Source organism: Galleria mellonella, unplaced genomic scaffold (assembly GCF_026898425.1).
Source record: "Galleria mellonella isolate WM207_F2 unplaced genomic scaffold, CSIRO_AGI_GalMel_v1 utg38, whole genome shotgun sequence".
Lineage (NCBI taxonomy): Eukaryota > Metazoa > Arthropoda > Insecta > Lepidoptera > Pyralidae > Galleria > Galleria mellonella.
This window is the reverse complement of record NW_026442090.1, coordinates 354,736-379,395: the sequence shown is the minus strand read 5'-3', so window position 1 is coordinate 379,395 and position 24,660 is coordinate 354,736. Positions and strand designations below refer to the sequence as shown.

The 24,660-nt window shown below is 35.3% G+C and overlaps 1 protein-coding gene across 2 annotated transcripts in view; it reads right to left on the bottom strand.

The window, feature by feature from the left end:
* Nucleotides 1–24,660, bottom strand: part of LOC113523077 (diacylglycerol kinase delta) — a 216,477-nt gene that overhangs the window by 26,681 nt on the left and 165,136 nt on the right. For both annotated transcript variants that reach the window (XM_031914019.2, XM_052897909.1), the window contains 3 exons: nt 12,625–12,770; nt 11,087–11,285; nt 396–487 (listed from right to left, as the gene is read on the bottom strand). In XM_031914019.2, the coding sequence (XP_031769879.1) occupies nt 396–487; nt 11,087–11,285; nt 12,625–12,770 (437 nt within the window). The remainder of the gene's footprint in view (nt 1–395; nt 488–11,086; nt 11,286–12,624; nt 12,771–24,660) is intronic.

The window sequence follows — 24,660 nt, the reverse complement described above, 5'->3', positions numbered from 1 at the left end:
TACAGGATAGGTCTCTAAACGATTGAGTTAAGGGTTGATACTCACCTAAGTACAGGATAGGTCTCTAAACGATTGAGTTAAGGGTTGATACTCACCTAAGTACTGGATAGGTCTCTAAACGATTGAGTTAAGGGTTGCTACTCACCTAAGTACAGAATAGGTCTCTAAACGAATGAGTTAAGGGTTGATACTCACCTAAGTACAGGATAGGTCTCTAAACGATTGAGTTAAGGGTTGATACTCACCTAAGCACAGAATAGGTCTCTAAAGGAGTAAGTTAAGGGTTGACTCTCACCTAAGCACAGAATAGGTCTCGAAACGAGTGAGTTAAGGATCGTTACTTACCTAAGTACAGAATAGGTCTAGAGACGAGAGAGTTAAGGGTCGTTACTCACCTAAGCACAGAGCCGCACGTCTTATCGCACACGTCACACTTGGCCGCCACCGGCAAATTGCCCTCCAACCATTGGTGCGGCATTATTATGTTCTGGTGACAAGATACGTTCATTAGCATTATTTAAATGAAAATTCTTGATAATTGAGGGTGATACACACACGAGAGGTAGTAATTAATTGTTGCTGTTGGAAAAAACAATGGCTATCAATAAGAAATTTAATCATTACAGCAATTGTAGTAAATTGCTGCAATGAATAGACTCCTTATTGGTGGTTCCTTATTCCTAGGTTTCTAATATTTATTATTAGAAAATACATTTTATATTTTACATTATTATTATCCTATTGAGGAAGAAATTAGGGTAATGTAATTCGACTATATATGTATGTAAGTCAATCAATTAATTAACCAATTTATCATTTATTCACATACAATGTAAGTAAAAATTGCGTTTGAATTTAATATAAATCTTATACCTATTAGATAATAACAAAGAGGACAAGTAACTTATTAAAATATCTTATTATTAAAATAAAATTGTAAATAAACGATATCTGTACATGGGAGATGTTTAAGCAAAATGGTATGAAAACTCTTAATAAGAATGCTAACAGAAGCCAAAATGATCATTTTTAGAAATTTTTGTCTGCCTGTTCGTCTAAAACTACTGTACCAAATTGGATGCGGTTTCCACAGTTCTTTTCCTGAAGGTGTAAATAAAATTATAGTGTATGTTTTATTTTGATAGACCATCTAGAAGTAGTCTATTTCATTGTTTTTTTTTTTACTTTTAAAATCCACGTGTAAAAGTTAGAGGGCAAAAAGCTAACTAGCATTTCATCATAATTATAAATGTCCTTTTTAATAAACCAAAACATCAGTTTGATTTTAAAATAAGTAAATGCTCCTCTCGCCTTTTAATTCTATATATTGTTCTATTATTTCACACACTTACACTTCTAGTGCGCGACAGATCGAATAATCTGAACGGCCCTTAAGTAATATGTTACGCCATGCGACCACATGGTCACCGCGAGACCCAATTTATCCGGTCCATTTGGTGGCATTAACAATTCCCATTACGTGCACGCTCAATTCAGATTCCTCCACGTTTTATAATACCGGAATTCCGGTATTTTCGCCTCGAATAGCTAAAATGCCGGTTCGCTTAACAGGCGCTATCGGGAACAACATTTTTCCTCGGGGCACGGGCGTGGAATGTCTTCAGCTGTATTCAAAACCCTGCTTTTCATTTATCTTACCAAGTATTTTTGCTTATATCTACGCTCTGTATTCAAGGTGTGGAATGTTTTATTAAAGTACTTTATAACCCGTTGGAAATAGGCTCCTTCATGTAAAACTGGCTTTGAGTGCTACCGTCGTCAAGTTTGATTATTATGTTTTCTTTTTTTTTTATATTTATTTTTCTGTGCTCGTAATGTTTTTATTTCACGACGTCTAGAGTAGCAGTAACGTACGTTACAATATAACCTTGACATCGTGCTGCAGAGCACATTCTCTCACGAGATGAGCTTATCCGTAAGCCAAATATGTAGAGCCTGTGAGGAATCAGAAACAATCGGGCTCGAAGGACTGATATATGTATAGTGAAATGTTTTGTTTGTTTTTTGTTTCTTCGATTTTTATTCGATTTGGTAAGGAGTGGAATAAATAATCTAAACATGCATTTAAGTATGTTTATCAGCATCATTCTTAGTGCACTTTCTGTTTAGTTTGGAAATCATGGCGTTGTGTTATGTTTAGGTTTTCTTTATTTATTTGTTTAAATACTTTATTTTAATTTTAAAGAAATAAAGTGTTTAAACGTATTTATGTCTAATAATATGTACATACAGAGATATGTGCTATATAGCACATATCTCTGTATGTACATATCATTTACATATAAACATATAGTAATTTATTTGATTATAAATACCTAGTTCTTATTTTAAAGAAATATGTTTTTTATTACTTATTTTTTTTTGTTTTATTTATTAGACGCATAAAACAGACGATGATCATAAAAAATACATAAATAACACTTACATTTGTGATACAGCTAGGTTACAATTCAATTATATTATGTGCACAGTGTGAGTAATTCATGTAAAAACAGTTTGCAATAGTATGTGATTCACGTAAGGACATATAAAAAAGAAAATACAAAAAAAAAATTATCATCATTATCATATCAGCTTTTAACTGACCACTGCTGAACATAAGCCTCCCCCTTGGGAGGGTTTTGCCAGTAGTTGCCATGCTTGGCAGGCGGATTGGCAACCGCAGTCAGGCTTTAATCATCTTCTAAGTTTAGTCGTCTCTTACGACATCAACGTGAAAAAAAGGGGTGGCCTATTCTATGCTGGGACTACATGGCCAATGTTATATAAAATGTTATATAAATATATAAAAAATAAAACTATGAAAAAATATTCCATTCCATTTAAATATCTCTAGTTGTTCGTTTACTAAGGGTGTATTTATTTTTGAGCGTAACAAAAATTTATAGAAGAATATAAAGAAAATACCTTAAGGGAATTAAATTTTGTGGTAGAACAAAATGAAAAATTATAATGTCAATTCGATGGAATAATAAACGACTATATAACTTCTCGGAGGCGAGGGATGGGGAGCAGCGTTTCTCTTAAAATATTTCTCCTAACTATGGTTGCCAATTCGCTTGCTAAGCGTGGCAACTACTGGCAAAACTTCCCTTATGGGAAGGCTTATGTTCAGCTATGGACGGTTAAGAGCATGATGATGATATAACTTCTCAATAACAATATTATTTATACAATTTTTTATTAATTTAAAAGTAATGTCAGGCGCCTGATTTTCTTTTAATTAAAAAAAAAATACTGTTAACGCAAACACTTCACCGATTAAATAGATATTTATGAACATCTTGAAATCCAAGATGGCCGAAGAGTTTTGGCGGGAATGTCATACAATATTCAAGAGACTAGACGCCATTATGGCCATTAGGACAGTGCAAACATATACTTGAGAGGCGTCCAATGGTGAGCATACACAGTTTGTTTGACTACCTCTTGCGTGTAAAGCTATAATAAGATATTTTTTATTCAGAAAGGTAGTTTGTTAACTTTTCCTTTTAGTACATAAATAATTCGAATGTAGGTATATCTAAGTTAGGTCTAGTATTTAGATTGTTTTTTTTTTCACCATTTATATACAAATTACATAGCCGTGTTTCAATTTAAAGAGTAAGATAATATAAATATAGTCATGGCTATAATTTGTAATGAAGAAGTCGTAGGCATTTGTTAACAGTTGCCTTTGTGATAAACGTACATAGGACGTGTCTAATTTCACCGAGTATATCCAAAGAGCTTTAACTCTTTATTCAGGGGAGAAAGGGATTGTTAGTAATGGGTTCTAACAGCCCCATTGCTAGCAATATACCCTATCAAATCGACCTCCACGCGGTTCCCTCTGGAAATTATCGTGACAAATTTATCATTGAATTCATCACAATGGGCTAACTGACCTGCCTTTTCATCCTCACCTATCACCGCTTACTGGTACCCCGCTAGTGTATACCGATAGTGCAGGCGGGGATACCATGCATAGCAGGGATACTATGCTATTTTCCCCAAAAAATAAAACAGCCCCATTGCTAGCAATATACCTCGACCTTCACGTAGGTACCCCGGAAACCATCGTGGTTAATTCTTGCTGAATTCTTCACGATGGGCCGTTTGACCTGCCTTCATCTTCATCTGTCATCTACCACTGGTGTCTCGCCAGCGTATACCGATAATGCAGGCGGGGTTACCATTCATCATTATCACCCATAAAAAATACCTCATATAAACTAAAACCTTTTATAAACCTGTTTTAACATAATGCTGTTTTGTAGCTTTTTATCAAATTAGAAATTAAGTAGTAGTATTATTAATTTATCCACAATGGGAAAGGCAAAAAAACTAAGTCAGTCTGATTTTCAGTTAATTGAGTATGTAGTATAAACGAAACAGATAAAACAGTTCAATAGATAAAATAAGTGTATAAGATTTGAAGGTTTTATGAATAAGAGAGTTAGGTTATGTAGATTAGTATATCGAGTGACAAAACCGTGTTAGCTAAATTGACGTTTCACTGACAAGTTTTGACACTTTTTTTTTAAATTAAAACAAAACACACCTTTTTATCGGTACAAGCAATGTTTTTAATGTGAATTAGAATCAATTTTGCTTATTATGTATTAGTTATATTGTTCTTTCAAATACATTCGTCAGAATTTTGTACTATTTTTTTTTATACAACTTAGAATGGCAAACAAGCTGTCGGCCCACCTGATGGAAAGCAGTAACTATAGACATGAGCAGTACCATGGACATAATAGAGTATACTGTTTCGCCCATGATACCCCCCATGCGTTGCCATTCCTGAGGACTCAGATGTTATTCCTCTGTACCCTGTAAATTCACGCCATATCCCACTCTTCAAAACGAAACACAGCCACATTTTTAATAATGATGAATACTGATATATTTCAATTTTTTTTTACATACCACTGAGATGGTAAACAAGCATACAGTCCACCTGATGGTAAGCGGTTACCATAGCCAACATGTAACATACATACATATCTGTCACGTCTGTCTCTTATTAGGGTAGGCAGAAATAATGGAACGCCAAATGTTATGATTCAAACTGACCTCTTTCGCTTCCTCCACATTCATCAATCTTTTGATACATGCTCGAAGGTTACGGGTACTTTTAATTTGGCCCCTCTTCAGCACGTCGTCTATATCATTTATTTATTTATTTATTTATTTAACACTTTATTGCACCAACATAACAGGATTTGATGAACAATTTTCAATACGTATAGTGTAGTACAAAAGGCGGTCTTATTGCTAAGCAATCTCTTCCAAACAACCTTTGGGTAGAAGGAATTAAAGCATAAGTAGGTGGGTGGCGCATTAGAAGAAACAGATCTGTAAAAAATAATATCTGTGACAGCATAGTCATATACACATACATAAATAAACACATACATCCAAATATATACATATATATACATACACATACATATACAAATATATATATACATACATACATATATACGCATAAATAAATAAATAATATTATTATAAATGATATTATAAAAAGTAAAAGCCCGTAAATAATAGAATCTCATTAAAAAGGCACAACTCCGATATCGTCCGCGTTTGCGAAATGCAATTTAGAAATTCACCAATGCCTTTCAAAGGATTTAATTAATTTTCTGCTGAACAAGCTTAATTAGACCGTAGGATGGTAGCCTTGTATATGAATAATATAGGTATCTGTCTATACTGTGCCGCCTATTGTGTTTATGTAACCGCAATTCCTGAGAATGAAAGCCTTTTACAAGAAATCTTTAAATACATTTCGAGCTATAATTAATGGATATTTATTATATGGATTTGACAATAAACGTTAATTGATCATTGTAACTTGTTTTTCCAGTTTCCAAACCGCTTGTCAAGCGTGGTAACTACTGGCAAAACCTTCCATTTATTAATTTAATGATCAAGGGATGGGCAGCAGCGTTCCTCTCAATACACCATCAAAGCCTAATTGTGGTTGTCACCCCCCCCCCCTCAAGGGGAGATCAGTTAACGGCTGATATGATAATGTGACATGTAGTCCCTGTATAGATTAGGCCACCCCTTCCTTTTCAGTGGGTGTCGTAAGAGGCGACTAAAGGAGGGCGAAGAATGAGTAGCAGCGCCCCTCTTAAAACATCTCTAAAGCCTAACTGCGGTCGCCAATCCGCCTGCCAAGCGTGGCTACTACTGGCAAAACCCCCTAAGGAGAGGCTTATGTTCAGCAGTGAACAGTTAAAAGCTGATGATATGATGATGATGACGAATCTATTTTCCAATCGATTTCAAAAAGGAGGAGGTCCTCATTTCGGTCATACTTTCTTTACGTTTGTTACCTCATAACTCCGTCCGTTGTAAACTGATTTGGAAAAATATTTTTTTATCTGAAAGGATATACTTATAGATTCTAGGTCTTGTAGAAATTTCATCAAAATCGGTTCATTAGTTTAGTTTTTAGATCAAAATAACTGGGCTTGTCACAATTCAAGTCGGTTTTTTAGGTGAGATACTTTTTTTTAATAGATTTTCAAATTTTTTTTATTCTAATTAATTATCAAATTTTACTTTTTTTTAATGGTTATACAGATATTATTCTCAAAAAATGAGTTTTTCTGAAGAAATGTTTTATGAAGTTCTGAGCATTATTATTGATAATGTTTTTTTCTCTCTCTCTTTATTCAGGTCAACAAACAGTAAACATAATAACAATATATATATATATATATATATATATATATATATATATATATATATATATATATATATATATATATATGTATCTAAATATCAATAATTTTAGTATCACCAATGCCGTTGGAAATGAAAATATGCAAAATGGTTGTGTGCAACTACTTGTACAAAATTAAATTATTAATAAATTAAATTATTATAATTTAATGTTGCTGTAGTTTTCAATAGTATTTGTTTAATTTTGTTTAATTTAGTATTGTCTAATTTTGTGTTTCCTTTATTTGTATTTTATTTATGTAAATTTTAGTGGCTGCCAAATTACTATTTAAGTATATAATTAGGTATTGTTCTAGCCGTTTGTTTGCCTTAAATAAATATATAAAATAAATAAATAATCGGTCACCAATAATTCCACTACTCAATAATATTAAACACTGTTTAAATAGGCAGTTATGGTCTTACTGTAATAACATTGCTTATATAGTAAAACAGATTTACTTTTTTTTTAAACATAAAGAGATGTAATACACTTTTGTAATAGGACACTATACTCTGTTATTTCCATGAATATAGGTCACGGTTACCACTTTCCATCAGGTGGGCCGTCAGCTTTTTTTTTAAAAAAACACTGAAGTAGCAAATAAGCGGCTCACCTGATGGTAGGCGATTACCGTAGCCTATGAACACCTGCAATACCATGGCCCGTCCTGAAGAACTCTCTTTACCCCTTTTTTGAAGATCCTCATGCTATAGTTTCTTGGGAAAGCCTAGACAACCTAAATGGCCGTATTTTTTCATTGCGTTGATTTAGAAGCTTGATTTTTTCACTGCTTTAAGAGATTGCAGACCTGAGTATTTCAACTTGATAACTTCACGCATTCCTAAGAAATAGGTCTTAACAGACGGACGGACAGACAAAGTGATCCTATAAGAGTTTCATTTTTGCCATTGGAGGTACGGAACCTTAAAAAAACAAAAAACATACGACAGGAAAACGTAATAATTCACCGTTACTCTACTTAGAAGGGTATTGTTTTGTTAAGCCGTCGCTCACATCCGACGGACAGCAAGTCGGTAAGTAAGGTCAGTTATGAATATCTAATGGGACCTTGAACCTACCCATTCAGGGCGCACGCGTTGCCTAACACATTTAATATTAAACTGTGGCTCATTCGAAAAGTTTCGTGAAAAACTAACATTTACATGTTTGTATGTAAAGTCTTAAATTATAAGACACAGAGTTCTTATGAAAAGAATTAGTACAATGGCGGATTTATTCCATAAAAGAGATTTTTTCCAGTCTACCTTCGACTGTCTAATAGATATAGGTGGAGACAAAAAAAAAAAAAAAACTAGAAAAATAATTGGTGTTACCAGTTACAACACGAGCACAACATTAATACTGGACAACGTAACACATCTAAATGACACCTATATAAATTACTGACTTTTATTCTAAGACAATTTATGTAATATGTAATAGTTTGTTGATTGTTTTAGTGTCCTGAAATGGATTATACGTGATTGTGGAACGAGAAGCCAAAGCCGTAACATAATGACAGCTTTGACAGCTGTCAATAGTTCGATGACAATCGAAATGCTATTGATTATTGTTGATGTTTGCACGTAATTGTTTTTCGCGGTATTTTGTAATAGACAAAGTATACGATTATCGTTTTGTTAGTAAATAGTATCTGCGCGTTTTACTTTTGACTCTTTAAAAATCTAATATGTCTAAAATGACTATATCTACATGTATTTGTGTTAAAAATAATATAATATAAGATTAAATTTTATAAAAAAAAATATATATATTTATACAATATAAATATTTTTTTTTGCACACTTCACACCCAATTTTGATTTAATATCTAAACTATTAAACCGATTTTTATAATATTTCTATGGGACCTATCTGTATAGTACAGTCCTTTCAGATAAAAAAAACATTATCCAAATCTGTTTATATTATTTATAACGGTTGGAAAATGAACACATTTTTTAACCGTCTATAAAAAGCATAATAAGCAAAAGGCCCCTGAAGGCACATTTTAACAAAAAGTTCTCAAATGTTCCTTATTTTTTTATTGTAATACGATATCGTTTCCCATTTCGAGCTGACTTTGCAATTTTAATATAAATTATAATCGACAACAATTACTTTTATGTTGGTTTTATTTCAACGCTGGAAAAGTTTAATTTATTAATAGTAATAATAATTAATTTTTATTTCAGATAACTGTGATCCATATCTGTTAGACATTTTGAAAATGATTTAAAACTATGTTAGAAAAACAAAAACGTCAGGCCGTCGTTAAGTTGTACAAAAGTCGTTTGCTTGGGCACCTCCGTCCCATTCGTGTTTTTACCGTGAAGCAATTGTATTTGCATGGCTGTGTTTCGGATTGAAGGGTGGGATATGGCAGTGAATTTACAGGGTACAGAGGATTAACACCTGGGTCCTCAGGAATAGGAACGCATGGGGGGTATCACGGGCGAAACAGTATACACTGTTATGTCAATAATATAGCTTATATCATGCGACGGTTATCACTTTCCATTAGGTGGTCCGTCAGCTTGTTTGCCATTCTAGTTGAATAAATAAAAAAAAAGTAAATTAATTTTACAGGAGAACAAAAAAAAAACGAAACGAATCGTAAAGGCAAAACAAGTGATGATAGGTAATACATAAAAGTCTAATGCGATAAAACAGTTAATATCACATCTTTGTTTTTAATTTTGGAAATGTTTTTTATTAATAAAAAAAAAAAAAAATCATAAGTTATGGAGTGTATCTGTGACTTTGCTACATCATTATCAATTTACTCTAAATTATCCTTCTTGCATATCTTACAGACAATTTCGCTCATTTTAGTTCTTCTGCGAATACCCACAATTCGCATTTTATCACGTAGCGAAATTCCAATAGTCCTCTCCATAGCTCGCTGAGCAAATTGGAGCTTCTTCATACTACTAACTAACTGCTTAGGAGCATGTTTTGATTCCATAAGTCATTACTGATTAAAGATCTTTGTTTTCGAACTTTGAGGTCTTGAATACTTAGATGCGGCGCAGTTACTTAACCACTGAAGCGACATTAAAATTATATAAATATACATGAACATCAAATACATATTGCGTAGCACCCGAAGTAAGCAGGTTAATCGGCTTTTAGTAAGATTCTAATAATGCTATTAATAATTGTAAATATACTAAGAGCAGGCAAGTCCTTATTGAGATGTTGAGAACTCACAAATTGTACTTACATTTTGCAAAATACAACCATTAATTTGGAAAAAGTAAGTGAAATTTCTGAGAAGATTGAAAGTTTTTCACTTCAGTGGTTTATTCCTTTTATTGGGTAAAAAATAATTAATTCAACAAGATTTATATAAGTTTTAATTAATACGCTATAGGTTCGCTTTCGAGTCTCTGGAAGCCTTCAACACGCACGTGTGCGCTAGAAAAATGATTTATTAATTATAATTGTGGCAAAGCCCGTCTGATGGTACTCGTATGGAAGGAAGAATTATTCAATATGATGCCCACAACCACTTTCTACCATTGTACAGCTCGCCAAAGACGGGGAGTTCACCCTCATAACTTAAAGCCTAGATGGTCACGTACAGCGCGGTTTCAGAGATGTTTTCTCCCACGAACTCTCAGGTTATGGAATGAGCTCCCTGTCGAGGTTTTTCCAAGAGACTACAGCAAGAGGTTCTTAAAAAAGAGGTAAAAAAGTTTCTTCAGGGTTGGCAACGCGTGCGTAATGACCCTGGTATTGCACTCACTCATAGGCTACGGTAACCGCTTACCATCAGGTGGGCAATATGCTTGTTTGCCACGTCAATGGTATAAAAAAAATGGAAGCTTACAATACCAGAGCCGCCATCCTTTATCGGTGCCCCACCAGCGTATACCGATAGCGCAGACGGGGTTACCATTCCATTATTATCTATAAAAAAATCTAAGTATTTCTACTTAGGCTACTAGTACAATAATTAACTACTACAATAATTACTAGTACCGCATTTGAGTATTCTGACACTTCCCTATGGTTGGCTGGGAGACAATGCTTTTAGCATTAACCCTTCTTTGCATGATTTTTCTTTATTGGTAAAATAAATCAAAGTGATATGATTCATGTTCAAAATTAAAGGAAAAATGGTTAAGAAAATAAATTTGACAGCTATGTTTTTTTTCTGCTCCATTGCACTCCATTAAAAAGGTATCCATACACGATCAACTTAAAGTGAACTTGTTCTTTTATATAATTTTTGGGCATTTAATGTTATGATGGAAATTTCCACCACTATGCAAAGAAGGGTCAAATCCTCCATGTACATATGTATGTACTAATGAATAAATAAATACTAACCCCATCGGCGTCTTCTACCAGATGTGGTCCTAGCGAGGCGAGTGTGCTCCATTTGCAGGAAGGTGGCGCTCTGGACGCGCATCGCTTGTGTGCTTTGAATTTGCACAATTCACAGGCGAGCGCGTGGGCGGTACCGAGCGCGCCAAGTGGCTCTCGGCACACGTTGCAGAATGTCGGCCGGGCGTGTGTTGCTGTATACCTGGTAAATAAAAACCTCGCTGTATTTATTTTTTATGATACTGAGAATACCAGAGGGAGACTTTGTACAAAAGTCGATTGCTTGGGTGCCTCTGCCCATTCGTGTTTCAACCGTAAAGCAGTTGTGTCTGCATGGTTGTGTTTCAGTTTGAAGGGTGGGATATGGCGTGAATTTACAGGGTACAGAGAAATAACACCTGAGTTCTCAGGAATGGCAACGCATGGGGGGTATCATAAACGAAACAGTATACTCTATTATGTCCATGGTACTGTCCATGTCTATAGGCTACGGTTACCACTTTCCATCAGGTGGGCCGTCAGCTTTTTTGCCATTTTAAGTAGTATAAAAAAAACCAAACTGACGGTCTACTTGATAGATGTGGTATTCGTCGCCTATACATATAGCCGGCAATACGAACATTGCTGAATACACTTTGATACAGCTAGCTGACGGTCCACCTGCTTGAAGATGCTAACCGTCGCCTACAGGACGGTTAGGGATTGTTAGCAATGGAGTTGGGCAGTCCCATTGCTAGCAATATACTCTATTAGATCGATCTCCATGTGGTTCCCCTTGGAAACCATCAAGAACAACTCTTGTTGAATTCGTCACGATGGGCTAACTGGCTTGCTTCATCCTCACCTATGATCCCTCACTGGTGCCCCGCCGGTGTACACCGATAGCGCGGGCGGGGTTTTCATTCCATTATCATCCATTAAAAAAACCGTCGCCTACAGGGGAGGGGAAAGAAATATAATGTTTGGGTTATTAACACTTTCCCTTTGTGATCCAAACGGTGTTGCCCGTCGTGGTAGGAGGACGTACTTACACGCAAATGCAATGACTAATTTACTCGTCACCAGTCAGCAACGTTTGGATATGAAAAAGTCACTGGTCAGCAAAGTGTTAAGTCCGCCATTTACATCATCTAGGTTTTTTTATACAACTTAGAATGGCAAACAAGCTGACGGCCCACCTGATGGAAAGTGGTAACCGTCGCCTATAGACATGAGCAGTACCATGGACATAACAGAGTATACTGTTTCGCCCATGATACCCCCATGCATTGCCATTCCTGAGGACTCAGGTGTTATTCCTCTGTACCCAGTAAATTCACACCATATACCACCCTTCAAACCGAAACATAGCTATGCAAACACAGCTGCTTCACGGTTGAAACACGAATGGGACAGAGGTACCTAAACGATCGACTTTTGTACAAAGTCTCCCTCACCTACCTAGGTGACTTCCCTTACCTAGGTGTAAATGGTGGATTTAGCATAGTTTAATAAATAAATAAAGTAAGAGCTAATAAATTAAATGTTAGTTTATGCTGTACCAGTGGTGGTCTCCAGAGGACAGTCGAGCGACGAGGTCGGCGACATCAGCGCCGCGGTGCAGGGCGCCTCGCAACGCACCAGCCCAGGACTCCATCTCGCTTCGGTTTTCGGCGCACAGAACCAGAGATCGGCTTGCTGTTATTACCTAAAACAATATTTACTGTTTTACTATAAAGAAGTCAATAGTTGTGATAGACGGGTGTTCAGTACATGTTTTTTTTTATACAACTTAGAATGGCAAACAAGCTGACGGCCCACCTGATGGAAAGTGGAACCGTCGCCTATAGACATGAGCAGTACTATGGACATAACAGAGTATACTGTTTCGCCCATGGGTTGCCATTCCTGAGGACTCGGGTGTTATTCCTCTGTACCCAGTATATTCACGCCATATCCCACCCTTCAAACCGAAACACAGCCATGCAAACACAACTGCTTCACGGTTGAAACACGAATGGGACAAAGGTACCCAAGCAATCGACTTTTGTACAAAGTCATCCTCTGGTTAATTCATTAATCGTAAAAACATTTTTCTATCAGCCACCTTTTATAATTTCTCTTTAAATATATTCAAGGGTAGTGTTTTCATTTCGTCCGTTAATTTAACTTATACCTATTTCCAAAATTTACGTATACGAAGTTGCGGTTGAAAGTCTATGATAATGAGGGTAATAAACGTACATTTAGTGTAGTTTTATGTCCTATAACATGTTCAAACTTGTAGTTATATTGTTGTAGGCCTGAAATATATTGCAGACTCCAGGGCAGGTCATATAGAGTGACTAAAAGTGCTAGTCGTAATAGAGGTGCTGTAATGACACCTTTGGGGATGAAAAGGCAGTATTATTCTGTTATATCACCTTTATATTCCTCTTGACCTTACATCATATTTATTATTCATATCATTAAGCCTCATCTTACATATGTGTAGCTCTACAGCGAAATTACAGGGGGGGAGTCTCTCTCTGGTAAGACGATGTATGTATGATGATGATCATCATCACCATCATCATCATCATCATACCAGCCGTTAATTGTCCACTGCTGATTATAAGCCTCCCCCTATTGAATGGTTTTGTCAGTAGTTGCCACGTTTAGCAGGCGGGTCGGAAACCGCAGTTTGTCTTTTGGTAATGTTTAAGAGGGACGCTATTATCCATTCCTTGGCTATTAAATTCCTTTAGCAGTCTCGTACAACACTCATTGGAAAGGAAGGGGTATAGGGAAGACGATTATAAATTGTCCAAATTCGAATATTCGTAGGTGCTCTTGATTCTATACTTGTAATATGATATTACTTTGTCTCCAATGCAAACCAAAGGCGCGGTAGGTAGGTACATCATAACAAGGAATATATGCACGATGGAATAATAGCATCATATACGAGGCTTGGGACTGTAGTAACACAATTTGCATGCAAATTGCAATCAAAGATCTTGTTTCAGAGTACCATCGCCTATTGGCTGTATGCATAAGTATATTTTAACAACGTTGTGGTCTGAATATTGTGCCCTGCTATACAACAACATGTATGCATATAAATGCAGTGTAACTTTATCATTAGTCGGTTTATTATGAAGTTAATATTGCTATAATTATGTTAGAATAATTGGATATGTTGTACAAATTGATGTTTATTTATTTATTTAAACTTTAATACACAGTAAAACTATGTACATATGGCGGACTTAACACCGGACGGTGTTCTCTACCAGTCAACCACTGGGCCAACTGAGAAATAAGTAGGTAGTGCATTATTGAATTGAAAGAATATAAAAATTAATATTTAATATATTATAAACATATAATTAGACTAATATAAACATATATATACCTTAGCGGCTTAATTAACCACTATGAAACCTGGTGTACTTGTACTAAATATAATTCTGGACATAGGCTACTTTTCACATCCTGGCCAGTAAATATAGTCACGCGTACAAAGTCGTGGAAAAAACTAATATTTAATAATCCTGGAGAGAAATGGCACACATAAAAGTTTATGAATCAAATAATTACCTCTTGAAATTTGAATACCGAACTTTATATTTAAGTTACACTAAGAATTCTCATTACTGTAATATAAATTGAAATAAATGCCATTTGTGTCAAGACAGATTCACGTAATGTTTAATAATAGAATGAAATTATATTGTTATGGGGACTTATATTAAGATTTTAATTTTGTCTCAGAACTTTGCCAAACAATATACTGCGTATTATTACATAAATAATATTATATATTTATTAATGTAATAAATTTTATGTCTTTTAGTTGAATAGGTAAAACTTTAATTAACTTTACATTATTCAGTTGCAAAGAGAGAAATCTGTTAATTGAATTAAGTAAGAAAATTGAAATAGGTACTTTATTAAAATATACATAACCATAATTAGAAAATATGCTTAGTCAATTTTTTCTACAATAGAAAAAATAAACTTCAATCTTTAGTGAAATCGGTAATTTAGATTTAAAAACCAATTTAACCAACCAAGTGATAAAGATAATGATGATGATCGATTTTGATAAAATTGTTAAGTAAGTACTTTATATTATGCTCAATTTCGTGAATAATATAGTATATGTCATATATGTGTAAGTATATTTGTTATTTATATATATTTATTCGTTTACATATGTAATTTTAGTATGTATGTATATCAATAATTACTAGTACCGCATTCGAATATTCTGACACTTGCCTATGGTTGACTGGGAGAGAATGCTTTTAGCATTAAGTCCGCCGTGTACACATATTTGTACTAATGAATAAATAAATAAATTACTGATAAAGACATTTCCATTTATTAAAACATAATTACCTATATCTATAGTTATAATAATATGAATACTGTTTTCTTAGCTAAACAAGCCAACGTCTGTAACTGACAAATCAATGCTGTACACTCGAACGATCTTGAAAAGCGTCGGCAGCGAGCGTTGAATTTAATTTAACTTTCAAAGTTGAACGTGAAATAAGATTTTGTTCAAAGCAATGTCACGTGACACGTGATACTAATTAGTAAGAGTACGTCACGTTAGAACAAGCCACACGTTATAAACTCGGCAACTGTTGTTTGTTAGTTTGAACAAATAAAATACAAGACGTTATGCGCCACAAAATAGCAATATCAACGTAATAAAAACAATAATAGACTTAAATAGAAATATATTTTATTAAATGTGGTACAATATAAATATAATTTGCCTTTTAGTCTCAGAATAGAATGAGCCACGCATTGCTTTCCCATAGGTGTCATAAGGGGTGACTGAACAAAATTAATGGTCGAGGTATTGGCAGAAGCGTTCTTTATTAATTATTTGTCAATGACAAATTTTACATTACTAGATTATATATTCGACACAGTTTATGTAGAAAGTATGCAAGCAGGTTGTATCTAAATTTGTTAGGGTTATATGGCCGTATAACATTTTCTATACACTAGCCTGCTATGAATTGAGAAAAATAGCAACTGACGGTGTATCTTTCGTCCTCTTTTTACTAATTATATTTGCATAAGAAGGAAGGAAGCAACCATATGATTTACAGTTTTTATTTTATCATTCCTTTTATGTAATTCCTTGTTCTTAGGTTCGAAACGAAATATGGCGACGTTGCTATTTAACTATCAATTTTCAAAAATAATTTATCAATTTTCAATATTTCCGATTGATTATTTAAAAAGTATTCTAACAACGGACTAAGATATGTTACATATAAGTATGCCACTAAAAACTTTGCATCTACATCATATTTTGCCTTGAAATCAAATTTATGCTATAGAAATGCAATATTTCAATGTTATTTTAATCAATATATTCTCTATATATTTTTTATTGTACTTGTAAATTACAAATTTATAAATATTGTGAACAAGGGTGGCCTTATATCTGACAGAGATCTCTTCCAGTCAACCCAATACAGTTGGAAAGCATGTTGTTAGCGGGTAGCTGAAGTGCACGACTGCTGTACGAACAACTATTGATACTATGAATACGAATAACTATTAACACTAATTAATACATAAACAAATATACAAATAAACAGTTAAATTAAATATTAATACTTAGTTAACATTTTAGTTCGTTATTCTAACTTCGGTTGATTTTAAACAATCAACCGAAAACATTAAAAATTATTAAATAGTTTTTGAAGATTTTAAAGTTCTATCTAAATTCTATTCTATTCTATAGTTCCATCCCATCCATCTAGATGAGAGGCGGTCCTCCACCGTGTGTTTATCAAGGCACTTTCATCCACGCACAACCACTCTTTGGAATCAATTTACAGCAGCAGTATTTCTGAACAGATACGACATTATAACCTTCAAGAAAAGAGCATATTCTTTTTTAAAACGCCGGCAGCACACCCGTAATGTCTCTGGTGTTGTGGGTGATCATGGGCGACGGTAGTCACTTACTATCAGATGAACCGCATGCCCGTTTGCCCTCTGTGTTGTAAAAAAAAAATCAGATAATCCTGACGTTCTTGCACTTCGTCAAACTAAAGCTTTTAATATTAGTTTTACAGTAACGTTATAAAAGTAACTAAAATAGAAATCTCCATTGTCCGTTTCATCTTTACAATGATAAAGTTTGTTTATTTATACCTGTATATAACTGAAACTGCTAAAAAATAAAATACTGTATCGAATCAAAAGAGAACACTGTTATAAAAGCTTTATGTGTTATTAAATAGACGTTTTAAAACGAATAATTACGTTTATTCGGAAAAATACTAGAGTCAATTGTGAAATTTAACATCTCTTTTTAATAATCCCACAGCCTACAAAAAAGGCGAATTTGATAAAGTAATATTGAAATTATTTATTTATTTAATGCACAGTAAAATTATACGTACATTTGGCGGACTTCATACCGGACCGTGTTCTCTACCAGTAAACCACTGGGCATTGAATAAGAAATAAGTAGGTGATGCATTATTGAATAGAGGAAAAATAAAGTAATACTTGATATATTCATGACTAAGAGACAACATTTTCACAATAATATTTCGAATGCTTCTTCAACCAGCATTTGGAAGTTTTTACGTTCTCTTGGTCTTGGGTAAAGTAAATCTGATTTTACTTCCTACCCATTCACATCAAATGAACTTAACCGTCACTTTTCATCCACCAATTGTATCAATTCATCGACTAAATTAGCTACTATCTCCAATATAGTTCAATCGATTTCATCTGAAGATAATTTCTCTTTTTCTCCAATAACTCACCCGCTATTTTGTCTATTTTGTCTATAAAATCTAAGGCTATGGGATATGATGGTGTAAGTCGAGATATGATCACAGCTCTATTGGATCACTTTACTCCAGTAATTACTCACATAATAAACTTCTCCTTTTCGTCTGATAACTTCCCCTCTCTGTAGCGTAATGGAATTGTTCTCCCTCTTCCAAAGGTCTCAGTACCTCAATCCCTAAATGATTTTCGCCCCATTTCTCTTCTTCCCTTTTTGTCCAAAATCCTGGAGAGTGTAGCAAATAAGCAGGTGTCCAGCTTCATTCATAAAAATAAAATTTTAACTCCTTTTCAATTCTGTTTTCGCCCTGGACACAGTACCACCACTGCTTTTGTAAAAGTCACTGAAGACATTCGATTTGGCATGGATGATGGTTTGGTCACTATTCTCGTTCTTATTGACTTCTCCAACGTTTTTAATATGGATCACAAAATTCTCTTTGCCATTTTGCAAAGTAATGGGTTCTCATCTTCTGCATTAAACCGGTTCTAGACGATTAGCCAAAATTAATGTTAACACAATGGCACCAATCACATTTAAGAATTTAGTTATAAAACTGAAAACTTGTTTTAAAGATCTTAGCCTTTACATAGACTCATCACTCATCTGGTTACATCAAGTTGCGGAGGTGAGTCGCTCAGTTGTTGCTACGCTACGCTCCTTATACCGCTTTAAAAACTTTTTACCTATCGCTACAAAAATTAATCTTGTTCACGCACTAATTATTTCGATTACTGATTATGCTGATGTGTGTTATCCAGATCTTAATGAAGATCTTCTCGATAAGCTGGACCGTCTCCTCAACCAAGCCATATGCTTTATTTTCAATCTCCGGAAGTTCGATCACACTTCTTTATATTGGTCTCAGCTCAAGTGGCTTTCCATTCGTCAACGCAGAAACGTTAGAACTCTTTATATCCTCTACACTCTTCTTCGAAACCCCCAGTCTCCTAACTACTTAAAGAGTAAATTCCAGTATCTTTTTGAAACTTACGAACGTAACTTTCGTTCCAATAATTATCTTTCCCCTCTCACCGTACTGGTTACGCTTCAAACTCTTTTCTCCTACATTCTTCATGGCGCTTCCTGATGCCATTAAGAGACTACCGACTAAACCGTCTTTAAAAAAAAGCGTTCACGGTCACTTTTTATCTTTATCCGAGCAGTAAGTGTTTTATATTATTCTCAATTTCGTGTATAATAATATACTATATATTATATATGTGTAAGTATATTTGTTATTCATATATATTTATTCGTTTATATATGTAATTTTAGTATGTATGTACCGCATTCGAGTATTCTGACACTTCCCTATGGTTGACTGGGAGAGAATGCTTTTAGCATTAAGTCCGCCATGTACACATATTTGTACTAATGAATAAATAAATAAATTAATATAATATAAATATATAATTAGACTAATTAAATATATACATATAATAAATACATAAAATATTACTATATAAAACAATTAACTCTAATAGAAGGGCAAATAGCAATTATATTGTAATTATTTACAGAACTCGATATGAGCCCTTGTTCATAAGCGCGGTTCAAGGCTGTTCGAAATTAGTCGGGCATTCCCAAATTTAAAACGTGAGTAAAGCCGCTTTTAATAATAAACAATACAGTATGACTCACGATAGTTGTTGTTCAAGAATTGAAATAATAGTCCTTTATGAAAAACAATTATCTAAATTTAGCAATCAGCCCTGGCTTCACACGGGTTTCTTTTTAATGGGTGATAATGGAATGGTAACCCCGCCTGCGCTATCGGGATACGCTGGCGGAGCACCAGTGAAGAATGGTAGGTGAGGATGAAGCCTGCTTCACATTCATCACAATGGGCCAACTGACCTGTCAGTTGGCCCATTGTGACGAATTCATACAAGAATTGTTCACGATGGTTTCCAGGGGGAGCCACGTGGAGGTCGACCTAATATTGCTAGCAATGGGGCTGTCAAACTCCATTACTAACAATCCCTTTCCCCCCTTCACACGGGTTAGTCACACATAGACATAAATTAAAATTTTACATAAGCTTTTTAGTAGACAAATTATTAATACCTTGGCAGCCTTTGTAATGTTTTTAAATACACAATCGGGACTTAATGCGATGAAAAAGTTTTTACAGGTAAATAGTACCTACGTACCTACTTCTTAATTCACACTAAATTTTTACAATTTTCGCCGGGATTTCTAATCTTTTTGAAAATAATATATATGCTCCTCCTCGCTGATAATATAGTTTTCTGTAGGTGAAAGAATTTCTAAAATCAGTTGTGTAATTTTTGAGATTATCCATTATAAATAAACAATTATAGTAAAAATGAAAACTTTCCTGTGTATAATATTATGATTCAGCCGTTAATTGACCACTTTGATGGGTGAAAATGGTATGGTAACCCCGCCTGCGCTAACGGGATACGCTGGCGAGGCACCAGTGAAAGGTGATAGATGAGAATGAAAACAGGCCAGTTAGCCCATCATGATGAATTCATCAGGAATTAACCATGACAGTTTCCAGGGAGAACCGCGAGAAGGTCGACCTGGTTGGGGATATTGCTAGCAATAGGATTCTCAGTCTCCATTACTAACAATCCCTTTCCCCCCTGGCGGTCGGGTTAGCAACCGCAGTTTGGTTTTTGGTGTTGTTTTAAGAGAGACGCTGTTGCCCATCCCTCCACCATAAGCTCCCTTAATTGTCTCTTGCGACACCCATGGGAAAGGAAAGGGTGGTTTACTCTATGCCGGGTCCACATGGCTATATACGTATAATACTGAATAAATAAAACCTATATGTACGTATACGAGTACATGAAATTATTTCCAAATTACAAATCGTCATTATTTTAAAGACAAAAAATTTAGAGCCTGACATAAAAGCACATTTAGGTTTTTCAACCCAACGTTTCTTTGGGAATAATATTTAGTCTCGCTGATGGATGGATGCCTACTATTCCATTTTCCCCTTATACACACTTAGATTTCCGATTCTGGGAAATACCCGAAGGGGATTAATTTGACCTTCCCATACAGAACTAAAGGCGTTCTCTAATCGCATAAACTCAGAAGAATGGTAGATAATTGAAACGAAGCAAGTACATCTTCTAATAAAAAGAAACGACCAATCAAGCGCTTAGGAAGCACTCGGTCGCTACTTTGTCTACGACGATCGGCGGATTCGAACGTCAAAACCAATTGGCCTTCGGGGAAAATTGCTTCGAAAATAAGATGTAGAAGCATGTGAATTCCTACTTAGTGATCAGATTAGTGTTCCTTTTATAATTTCTTTTTGCTTTAAATAACTCGGAATACAATAAATAAACAGTTTCGTATATATCACATAGCGGAATCTAATTGCTAGAGACATTGCAGCTGAGAGTACCGAATGCTTATGTTAGCGCGCGTCGTCATCCGGTTACGTTTAATGTCCCGCCAGTAAGAACTAACCTACTTCAGCACGCTTCTTTAACTCACGCAGTACGGTTATTAAATAATATATTATTTATAAACATCATTGATATATTTAGTAGTAGCCTGCCAAAGATATTAGAAGCGGCTCAGAAATATCCGGAGTCGGGTTAAATACATTTATTATAACTTTGTATGTTAGCACACTAGATTTATAACATTGATTTGGCTTTTGCTGTTATAATATTGTAATTATTTTTGATGAATGAATAAATAAATAAATAAAAATGATTAACAAATCTTATCAATATATATTATAAATAAACAAATCTTGTATAATGGGTATCAGAAATAGACAGACCTAATTATTCTTTGTTTGTAAACAAATATAGACCTATACATATAATATTACAAAAAAAATTACATGAATAGAAATGTTTATATTGTTAATTTTTAACTAATTGTAAACTCTCGCGTTTTTTACGTATATCATATTTAAATTTACGATTGGGAGTTAACACCAGCAATAAAAATTAGATCATCGGCATCTCAGCCATTATCTGTCAACAGTTCAACATACGCCTCCCCCATTGACTTCCATAAGGAACGGTCTTGAACCACCTGCATCCACTGATTCTCTACCCTACATTTGAGGTCGTCTCTCCATCTAGTGTGGGGTTGTCCTACTTTTCTTTTTTTTTTAATGGATGATAATAAAATAATGACCCCGCTTGCTCTGTCGGTTTACACTGGCAGGGCACCAGTGAGGGATGATTGGTGAAAATGAAACGGCAAGTCAGTTAGCCCATCGCGATGAATTCAACGATAAATTAATCACGATCATTTCCAGGAGAAACCACGTGGAGGTCGACCTGATAGGGTATATTGATAGCAATGGGGGCTAACCTCTCCATTACTATTAATTCCTACCTCCCCCTATATTGCGTTTGCCCGTACAGGATCGCCACTCAAGAACTTTTCTTTCCCATCGGTTGTCGGTTCTTCGAGCTGTGTGACCAGCTTATAGCCTCTTCAGCTTGCTTATCCTTAAAAATCAGATACATAGGTACTAATTCCTTGTAATCGCGACGAGTTAAGTCCCAATCATTTTGTTTTTGTGTTCTCACATACGCAGGCTAGCAATGGTCGTGAATGGTAGTTGTGTTGTTATTTTGTGCTTATACTTAGAAAAACAAATCAATTTATCTCAAAAAGTGTATTTCAGTATAGATACAGTTGTGGTATAGTGCATGCATTATTGTTCAGTCTGGATGCAGTGTCTAAAGGGAGTAAATTCTATTTAAATTAAAATTACAATCTAGTTAATCTTGTTGACTACCCTCAAGTCAGTAATATTTTCAAGTGCACTTATCATACTACGGTCTTGATATTATAATCTACTGCCATTTGGAAGGCTTAGTGCAAAACCAGTTCAATTGAATAATATGGCTAAGTGTGGGGGATGTGGCAGGTTTCTGAATGCTTCTGAGTCAGCGAAGTGTAATAACTGCAATATTGTCTATCACCGATCCTGTGTGGCCTTACCCACGTCGGGTGTTGTGGCTCCCTCTTGGCGGTGTCCTGAGTGTAATAAAAATGTTATCCGGAATAATAAACCTGATACGCCGGTCAGGGGTCCAGCTCACTTTGTGTCACAAGTTGTCCCTACGGAAAGCATAGCCATGGATACCAGCATTCTGGATGATTCCGTCGGTGAGTCGAAACAGGACCTGAATAGGGCTATTTTGGCGGAGCTTCGTGCCATTCGAATCGAATTCCAGGAGTTCCGTACCGAATTGATTGATTTACGCGCGACGATAAAGGCATGTAATGAACGCATGAATGCTATGGATGTTAAACTACTGGAGTTGGAGAAACGCATTAATGTGCCGCCGTCATCATCCTCTTCCGACATGCTTTATCTTAATGACGTGATAGCTCAACTTAGGCAGGACTTAAATGATAGGGACCAGGAGTCGCTTATAAATGACCTCGAAATAATTAATATACCGGAGGATAAAGGTGAGAACCCCATTCACATTGTCACCCAAGTTGTAACCAAACTGGGTATCAACCTTGCGCCGTGCGACATAGTGAGTGCCGAGCGAGTGGGTGCGCGTCGTATAATCGCGGCGAATCCAGAGGGTACTGTGCCCACCCGTCCGCGCCCCATCGCTGTGAGGCTTGCTCGACGTGATTTGCGAGATGAAGTTCTGCGCAATGCTCGCGTAAGGAGAGGTGCAAATACAGCGGACATTGGAGTATCAGGTACATCGCGTCCATTTTATGTGAATGAGCGCCTCACTAAGTACAACCGAGCACTATTTCAAAAAGCGCGGGAAATGGGTCGTCGTTTCGGATGGAGATTTGTGTGGACACGCCGAGGACGTATTTACGCTAGAAAGGATATTGGGAGTCCCTTTCATTCCTTGCACCGTGAATCGGATCTCGACGCAATTTTTATTCCAAATTCACATACATAATTTTACTATTTTTTATTTTAAATATTTTGAGGGTAAAATCGTGAAGTTCAAAAGTATATTTATAGCAAATCGTGAAATATTTGTACCAAATGTGTTATTCATATTGTTGTATATTATATTAATTTTACGCTTTAGTTCTGTTTTCTATGTACGTCTTGCTGTTTGTAACATGTCGCATTGCATGAGTTTGTGCGTGTGTGGGTGTGTGTGGTCGCAATTTTCTCAAAACTTATTTATACACATTTTTGTTTTTTATGTAATTTATTATGTAATTATATTAATAATAACTCAATACAATTATCATCGCTTCGTTTATCTATATACTTGCCGCATTTTTAGTTGGTCAATTATCTTACACATATGTGCTGGTATTCATTACGTAAATATTATTTTAGATCTATATGTATATTCTTTGTGTGTTACAAGATTAAACGCCTACCATTATTTTACTAATTTATATATTCAGATATTTAAAACACCACCTATTTATTCTATTTCTTATTCACCATATCGTTACAGTTACATGATGAATTATGAGAATAATGGTACAAACACTTATCATTTGCGCGATGGATAAAGGTAATAAATACTTAAAAGTTGGTTTCCTTAATGCAGGATCCTTAGGGACTAATCACGATGAATTTCTGCTGGCCATGGGTCAACACTCGGTCGACATCATGGCTATTAATGAGACATGGCTGCGACCGGGTGAGAGTGGTCGTGCCCCCACAGTGCCCGGGTATAAGCTGCGACACGTACCGCGGCCGTCGGCCGTGTGCGGCGGCCGCGGTGACGGGGTCGCTTTCTACATCAGAGCGGGCGTCAACGCGCGCGTGCGGGCGCACCCGGCTCATTCCACCGTAGAACAAATGTGG